The sequence below is a fragment of the Pteropus vampyrus genome, unplaced genomic scaffold (assembly GCF_000151845.1).
Source record: "Pteropus vampyrus isolate Shadow unplaced genomic scaffold, Pvam_2.0 Scaffold30, whole genome shotgun sequence".
NCBI classification, from domain to species: domain Eukaryota; kingdom Metazoa; phylum Chordata; class Mammalia; order Chiroptera; family Pteropodidae; genus Pteropus; species Pteropus vampyrus.
Genome location: NW_011888811.1, coordinates 235,098 through 243,665, shown reverse-complemented (window position 1 = coordinate 243,665; position 8,568 = coordinate 235,098). Strand labels below are relative to the sequence as shown.

At 42.0% G+C, this 8,568-nt stretch overlaps 1 protein-coding gene across 1 annotated transcript in view; it reads left to right on the top strand.

The window, feature by feature from the left end:
• Nucleotides 1–8,568, top strand: part of DOCK2 (dedicator of cytokinesis 2) — a 370,198-nt gene that overhangs the window by 140,553 nt on the left and 221,077 nt on the right. Inside the window, exon 27 of the mRNA XM_023528646.1 lies at nt 4,416–4,511. Coding sequence (XP_023384414.1) covers nt 4,416–4,511 — 96 coding nt within the window. The remainder of the gene's footprint in view (nt 1–4,415; nt 4,512–8,568) is intronic.

Genomic DNA, 8,568 nt, shown 5'->3' with positions numbered 1-8,568 from the left:
CGTCTTCAATTTTTTTAATAGGGTCTTATAGTTTTCATTATATAGGTCTTTCACATGTTTTGTTAGATTTATTCCTAGATATTTTATTCTTTTTGTTGCATTTGCAAAAGGAATTATTTTTTCCACCTCTTTTTCTCATAATTCATTATTAGAGTATAGGAATGCTATAGATTTTTGAACTATATATCAAAACATTTTAAACACTAAATATTGATCAAACCAAAATTATACTATTATATTTGGTATAGAAAGAAGGCAAAATGGGAAGAATACAGATGTCTCATGAGACAAGGAAGAAGAAGTGAAGTCTTTGTTTTTCATGGTGGAGAGTTAACAGTTGATGCCAAAAAGTGAACAAATTTGTTTAAGGAAGGGGTCATACAAACTAATTTTGGCCGCATGGTCATAAATACCAAATAACGACTGCACAGGCTGAAAGAAGTAAAGAAGTTCCCCTGGGGATGGGAGCGGGCGTGGCGGACTGATGCCGTCGCTGCCGCCGCCGCTGTTGCTGTTGTTGTTTTTGAGTGAAACTTGGAGAATGTTTCTATACTATATACAATTTTAACTCTGATAAATATAAACAAAATTTAATAATACTACCAGTAAGTAGTCAATATCACTTGTATAAAAGTAGAACTCTAAAATGGTTAAGATAGCACATTTCAAGTTTTATTTATTGAACTAGGAGAAAAGCTGACCAAAGAAAGAGCTGGTTCAAAAGTCTTTAGGATTCTTGAGTTTAGGGAGAGAAGATGCTTATATTAAATTGGCCTTAGACGTAAGACAAGTAAAATTTCGACAGAGCAATAACATTTAGCAAATCAGGAAAATATCACACTTTATCATTTTTCTATAAGTTAACCTCTGACTTTACAGGGCTATAATATTTCTGCTTTCTAGTCAGTCATGGATACTAATCAAACAAAATTACATTTCCCAAAAGAGTGAAAGGACTCCCTCTCCCCCAGGAGGGCTTATCGGAAATGCTCTATTAAAAAGCCATGCATTTTGCTTTATTTCCAAATTTTGGATCTTTTTTCCTGAACACTTGCTATATATATTCTGGAAATACTGTGGAAAATCGGTAGTTTTGAATTGCATTCTGCAAGTCCTAGGGCTGGCATAGGGCCTGGGGTGAGCAGGGACAGCAGGGGTTGTCCCCTTACCACCCACCACACTTTCAGCTCTCCTTCTACTATGTTATATATTGGGCCTATGCATAAGATTTCATTTAAAGAAAGGACTCCAAGTTCCTTCCTGATATCATAGCCTATAATTATTAAAAGAAAAAAAATCACTACAATTTGCAGCATGTTTAGGTTGGATGGATTAATTTCTTTGTCGGAGCCATAATAGGAAGACTGACTTTGTCATTTCAATTACAAGCTACTGTTTAGTCTGAGCCCCGAAGACACTTTTCTGGAGATTCCCTCCACTTGCCTGGCGCTGGAGCAATTAACAGTGGGTGATTTGTGGCTGCATTTTTAGTGCTTAGCACAGGTTTATCATCTTGAAAGTTTTCCATTTGCATACGCACTATACATTCTTTGGGTGACATCTCTATAGCATTCAGAGTTTCGATTATGCATTGCCTTTTACTGCACTTTCTGCTACGTGCTGGGAATCGGCAAGCTTGGCCAGAAAGTTGCTGTGGACCAAGGGGAATATGAGTTGCAGCCACCACTTACTGAGGGCTCACTTTGTGCCCGTTCTCAGTATGGGCTTTTGATGCATTCCCTTATATATTCCTCAAACCAAGACTTCGAGATTTCTATGGTTTGCCACCTTTTATTAATATAGAAACAAATTCAGAGAGGAAAAGTAATTTGTCCAAGGTCACACAGCTCAAATTAGCAGAACTGAGATTCAAACTCAAGTCTGATTCCAAAACATTCTGCTACACCACCTCTCATATTGGGAGCTTTCAGAGCGAAATGAATTGCATTTGACAATTTTCCACCTTGAAAATCAAACTTCCTGACCAGCCTAATTGCTCCTTTGGATGAACAAGAAATGACTATTTAAAAGAAGCAAGGTGCAGACAAGAGTTCAAGAAAAGGGGGTTTTATTATCTCTACTGGTAAAGGAAGAGGTGTAATCCTGGGGTGGGCGTGGGGCAGAAATGACATCAAATGGAAACCATAACACAAATTGGCAGTGGGCTTAGGATGATGAAATTGCTAAGGAGTGCAAAAAAGATATGGGAGTAATGAATGCATAGCACCGAAGATTTTCTAAAAGGGAAAGAAAAGATCAGAAGCCACTAAAGGCAGGAGTTGGCCTAGTTGAGGGTGGGGTCTCTATCCATCTTGACGGATGGAAAGAGAATGACGAAGCCCCAAAATAGCAACCAGAGATCTCTGTTTGTGTTCCAGTGTGCCTGGGTGAGTTTGGGCAAGGAGCAGGCTGCCAAGTTTGAATCTTTTCTCTTTGACTTTCTACATAGGTGGCCCTGGACAAGTTACAAGTTACTTAACCTCTCTGGGCTTCAGTTTTCTCACCTGAATAATGAAGATCATAATATTGCCCACTTCGTAAAATGAGGTCGTGTTTAGTAAGGTGCCAGGCATTTAGTAAGCACTCAGAAAATGTTAGCTGTTTTTGTTATACCATGAGCATCATCTTCACATACTGCAAAAAATAGGAGATTGTAAGTCAGTAAAAGGCTTGAAGAAATAAAGGAGAACAGGAAGTCAGGAGAGGCTCACCTGTAGCCAAGAAGTAAAGGGGGATGTTCTCTCCCCCACCTCTGAGCATCAGGAGGAAAATGCCAGATGTAGGGAAAGGGCTGGGTGGTAGAGGAGCTCACATCTAGCAAGAGACTGAAGTCTCGCTGAGCTTGATGAAGCATGAAAACTTATTTCTGTAAAGTATATGCTTTGCTGAAGCCCTGGTGGCAGAGGTTCTGCTGGTGAGCTCCATGGGGCTCGGGAAGTGAGCATTAGCCCAAGTGCATAAGCGAGTCTGGGGCAGAGAAAGAAGCTCTGGGCTGTTCATCTTTGGATGCCAATAGTCATTGAAAGCACATTGGGAAAGCATGTTTTTAATAAACACATCTCTTTTTTTCTTATTGCAAATCTATTTTCCTTTCACGAGTTTTATTAAGAGACAAACCACAGTTAAGATGTGAGCAGCAAAGTTTAATAAGGTGCTTATGATGAAGTGTGAGTGGTTATCCGCGTTTTCAGCCACCATTTACTTAACGCTTTTTTTATGTCAGGCTCTGGCTAGGTCCCGGAGGCACAGGCTGGTCCCAAATTCTAGTCTCTATCTCCAGAGCTTCACAGTGTTGAGTCATGTTTCCCAGCCATCAGAATAAGCCCCATAAAAATCGGAAATTACTGAAGTCCGGGCTCTATCTCGGACCCACAGAATCTTCTGCAGTGGAATTAGGTGTGTGCATTTTTCCAAAATTGCATGTGTCACTTTTTGGTTTATATGAACCTCAAGAGACTGACGAAAAAAGCTTCCCTATTTTATAGATGAGGAAGTTGAGGCTTAGAGAGGTTAAGTGATAAGTGAGGTCACATAGTGCAAGTGCACAGTTGGCGCTCGGACCCAGAAGTGCTGAATTTAAACTCTCAGGGCTTTTCCACTCGGCCATGACCACCCTCACAGATATGCATGGGTGGAACTCTGTGCAAGCCTGTGCTGGTAAAAGAATCTGAAGAGGAAGGTAAAAATGCACGAAACCCTGGCCTACCACAGCAGAGGCTCAAAAAGCATCAGCAAGTCCTACCCAAGTCTCAGGTACTTGTATTTAAAGTGGGTTGAACCCCATAAATGTTACATCCTGGCTCACCATGGATTTCTCCCAAGGCAGATCATGCAGCTTCTGCTGCACGAGCACCCCATGGTTAGTTTCTATCACAGAACCCCAGTCCTGGGCTCCAGAAGCACTGGCTCCTCTATTTGTCCCTCCAGCCTGGGAGGGATAGTGGCTTCCTGCTCTTGCTATCTCTAGGTTACCTTGTTTGATGTTTCGGCTTCTTTATCACCTGTATAACCAACGCCCTGCATTACATTCCCTCCTTATTCCAGGTTAGACCTTGACTGTTAACAGAGACGGAAAAACCAAGGTACAGAGAAATTAAGTAACCAAGACAGTGCAGCACAATAATTCTTGACAGAGTTAGTATTCTAAATCAAAAGTTTCTGATTCCAGAGCTTAAGCTTTTAATCACTAACTTATCGTTTAGATGGTTAGTGAAATTCTTGGTGCCCAATGCCAGGTGGCGATGGTGATAGTGATACTGTGACAACAACCGTGATGATGATGACGATATGGCCCTGCTGTTGCTGCTCTGCTGGTGGTCTTTGTGTTTACCATGTCTGACCACTGTCACATGTCCTTTGGAAGAGGTATGCAGATACAATGTCCTGGTTGTCACACAGATGTCTCTGCATTACAGGCCTTCACCTACCACCACATCCAAGAAATTATGGCCCAGCTGCTTCGCACAGTGAACCGGACAGTCATCACGATGGGGCGCGAGCACGTTCTCATTGTGAGTAGACCTCCTCCTCTGGTCGGACCTTTCAGGCTATTCAGGGTCGGGGACTGGGTTTCTGGAGTATCCGGTCATTGGAACAGCAAGCGCCGATCACTGCTTCGTTTTGGGGGACAAGGGCCAAATTTTTTCTATCTGACTTGGGAGAACACGAGAGTTAACTCGAGTGCTGAAATTAAACATAACTCAGGACTTGTCTCCCAAGTCGAGTGTACCGGTGGGGGTGGAATATCGCTGATAAAGATGGAGAGGTGAGAGAAGCTCTTTGTAAATGGGCAGGCAGAGTGCTTCACATTCATGTCCACCATATTTGAATTATTTTTTTATTGATTGATATTTGAATTATTTCCAATTATTTCTTCTGGCCTGGAGTCGAACAGTGCCCAGTGTCAGGGTCCCATGCACTTGGTTTTCTAAGTGGCTTCGTTGTGTGTTAACTTTTACCATAGACGTCACTTAATTCAAGGTCACTGCTATGTTTTGGGTTATTCTTCTACGCAAATACTATATTCTGAATACCAGGAGACTCCTGCCCCATGGTCTGATTACTGTCCTCCTCCAGTCACAGAGCCCATCTCTAACGCTTTAACCTTTGTCCATCTTGCTTTAAAACAAGGGCACCAAACTCTAATGCTCAGAGAAGCTAGTCACCAAAATAACGGAGTATGTCCCACCGTGTCACTTTTCTGCTCAAACTCACCAGCGGTTCCCTATCTCACTCAGAATAAAGTCTCGACTGTTGCTAGGGCCTGAAATGCCCGTGCCCCTTGCTTATTCCTTTACCTGTTCCTCCCATGTATAAAACATGATTTTATTTGTCATGTCCTTGGCTTGGCCTGTCTCTCCCTCAGATGAGGGCTTGTTCCCTCATGTTAATCAGATTTGGGCTCAGTGTCATCTAACCAGAGGGGCTTCCCCAGCCCTAGCACACTGTCTGCAATACCTGGCACCTCTCCATTCTCTCTCAGTCTCCATACCTCACTTCTTCATGTCTCTCAGTACTTATCACCACCTGAGATACTTAGTCATTTAGTCATTGCCTGGCGGTCCTTGTGAGAATATGAGCTCCAGAATATGAGGAATTTTGCCATCGTCCCTTTTTATCTCCAGTCCCTACAACAGTGCCTGGCATGTAATGGGTGCTTGATCAATACTTGTTGAATGAATGAGCGAATGAATGAAGTGTAAAAGGTAGTGATCCTAGTGTTTAAAGAGGACAAGTGCTACGCAGCTCTGATGATGCCATGTGTGATTGGACCATTTAGCTGCCGAAACTCCCAACTTCTCAAGAGAAGCTGAAAACCCACATATTTTATGTGAAATTTCCTGGTAGTTAAGTGCCGGCAAGTAATTAAAAGGTGGATGCTGACTGTTGATGCACTATAGTCCTGTCTCATGAGCACGGAAGTCAGGTGCTGAGTGTTACTCTAACAGCAGCTGGGCACAGACTTGATCCCTGGAAGCAACAAAGTAACAATCTTCTTTACACCCCTTTGGTTTTGCCTGTGCATGTCAACACAGCACGTGTGCTTAACCTGTATCAGTGCATATTTAAAGGAGTGATGACATCAGAGAGAGAACCCGTGAGGTCCATCCTTCTGGGGCAGAGAGCCACGTGAATTGGTCTCTGTCATTTGTCTCACTTACCATCCTACCACCTTATTTCTTATTCAGTTACAAGCTTCCATGTCTGCGGTTCCCATAACAAACCTTAGGTAATCATTTTATGAATTCTCTAATCTTTATTCCTTCTCTATGGAGCCAGACCTAAAGGTGATCATCAATCCATTTGGTTCATTCCGTGTAGAGCAGGCTCTTAACTTGCTGCCTCTCCTTTAGAAGTGACTCATTAAAACAAGTGTCTGGATCATAGAAAGCACCAAATAACTGGTATCTCCTATGATTTTCCTTTCTATCCAGCACAATACGTTTCTCTGTCCCTTTGCATTATCGACAAAGGCAGTTGGCAACAGTTTGGCCCTCATTCACTACAGCCAATTCTCTGAGCCTTGTAATTTGATGCTCTGCCCTGGTTGCTCGCCCTTCCAACACACTCCTCACTGCTACCCTGTTAATCTTTGCCAGGACACTCCCCTACTCCAGAGTGTTCAGTGGCTCCCCGCTGTCCATCAAATTAAGTCGTAAATGCATTAGCCTGCTCGTTTTCCACTTCTCTCATCTGATCACAACCAATTTTTTTCCTTTTCACTTACTTTTTTCCATCCAAATATTTAGCCAAAATGAATGTCTGGATATTGCCCAAATATGCCCGGCACGTTCTCATTTCCATGCTGCTTTCTTTGTCTGAAATTCCTTCGTGTGCCATCTCAGTCTGTTGAAATCCTACCTAGTCTTCAAAGTCCAGCACAAATGTGTTCCCGAATCTCACCAAGCTGGCTGGAAATCTCACCCCAACACACACCTTCTAAATCACACAGCTCGTTCTGATTTTTTTTTTTTTTAAGTTTTTGGAAGTATCATTTACATACTTTAAAATTTAACAGTGAGTTTTAGTAAATGTATGTGCTTGTACAACCATCACTGTAATTCAGTTCAGAGCACTTCCTTCACCCCCCAAGTTCATTTGCAGTCACTCTCTGTCTCACTTCAACCCCCCACCCCCAGCCCTAAGCAACCACCAATCTACTCTCCAGCTCTATAGATTGGTCTTTTCTGGAAATTCCACAACTTGAGCTCTTTGGTGTCTGACTTTTTCCTTAGCATAATATTTTGTGATTCATTCATATTTTAGGATATATAAGTACTTAATTCCTTTTTATTGCTGAATAGTATTACATTGCAGGAATGTAACACATTATGTTTACCCATTCACTAGCTGATAGATATTTGAATTATTTCCAACTTTTGGCTATTATAAATAATGCTGCTATGAACATTCACACACACATTTTGTGTGAGCATATTTTAATTTCTCTTGGGTAGAAACCTAGGAGTGGAATTGCGGGGGCATGTGGAAAGTATGTATGTGTAGCTTTGTAAGAAACTGCCCAACTATTTTCGCTGTGGCTGTACCATTTGCATTCCGACCAGCAACGTATGAGCATTCTAGTTTATCTGCATCTTCACAAGCACTTAGTATTGTCAGTCCTTTGGATTATAACGATTCTAATGGTATCTCATAGTGGTTTTAATTGCCTTTCCCTGATGGCTAATGATGTTGAGCATCTTTCCATGTGCTCCGTCTCTTTTTTTCGAGTCATTTTTATCTGTGAACTTGCCATACATAGCTCCTCTCTTACACCTAGGACTTTTGAGGCTTGAGTCTGTCTGTAACACGGGGTATTACTAGACTTTCCTTACAGAGTTGCTGTGAGAATTACATGAAATGATATGTGAGAAGCATTTGCACACGTAGTTCTTGTACATAATATTCATTTATTTACTCATTCAGTGTTTTATGGGAACTTCTTATATACTCAGCACAAAGACTCAGAAATGATTTAGATAAGATCTGTGCCATCAAGAAAACCATGACCTCCTCCAATGGGACATGTTTCAAGTACCTCAAATTCACTATATCTCAAACCCAACACATCACCAGACCCTGGAGCCCACTCTACACTCTCCCTATGTTCATGATCTCATATTATGGAACTGACCTCCTTTGATCCTTCCCCCTCACTCACCTGCCACTTCTAATCACCCACTAAGCCCCTCTGTTTTCAGCACCTCTGGCCATAGTCCCCCTCTACCCGGCTCCCCGCCTGGCTTTCACAGCTCCTGCGTACTCGGTCATCAGGCTTGTTGTAGTTGGCCCACTGTAAGGTGATTTTCTGTTTTAGTACTCCATGTCCTCTGCATTCTGTGGATTCCCTTGAGAGCCAGGAGCGAATTTTACTCATTCTTTTATCCTCAGCACTCAGCAGCATGCCTCTCACATTGTGGTACTCAAGAACTGTTTGTTGAGATAATGAATGAGTGAAATACTCCCCGAAAATGCTGTGCTGTATGAGACCTTCATATTTTTTGTATGTGCCTTTTCTTCAGATTAGATTGCTTTTTCTTCTTCAACAAATGTTTTTTTTTTTTTTTT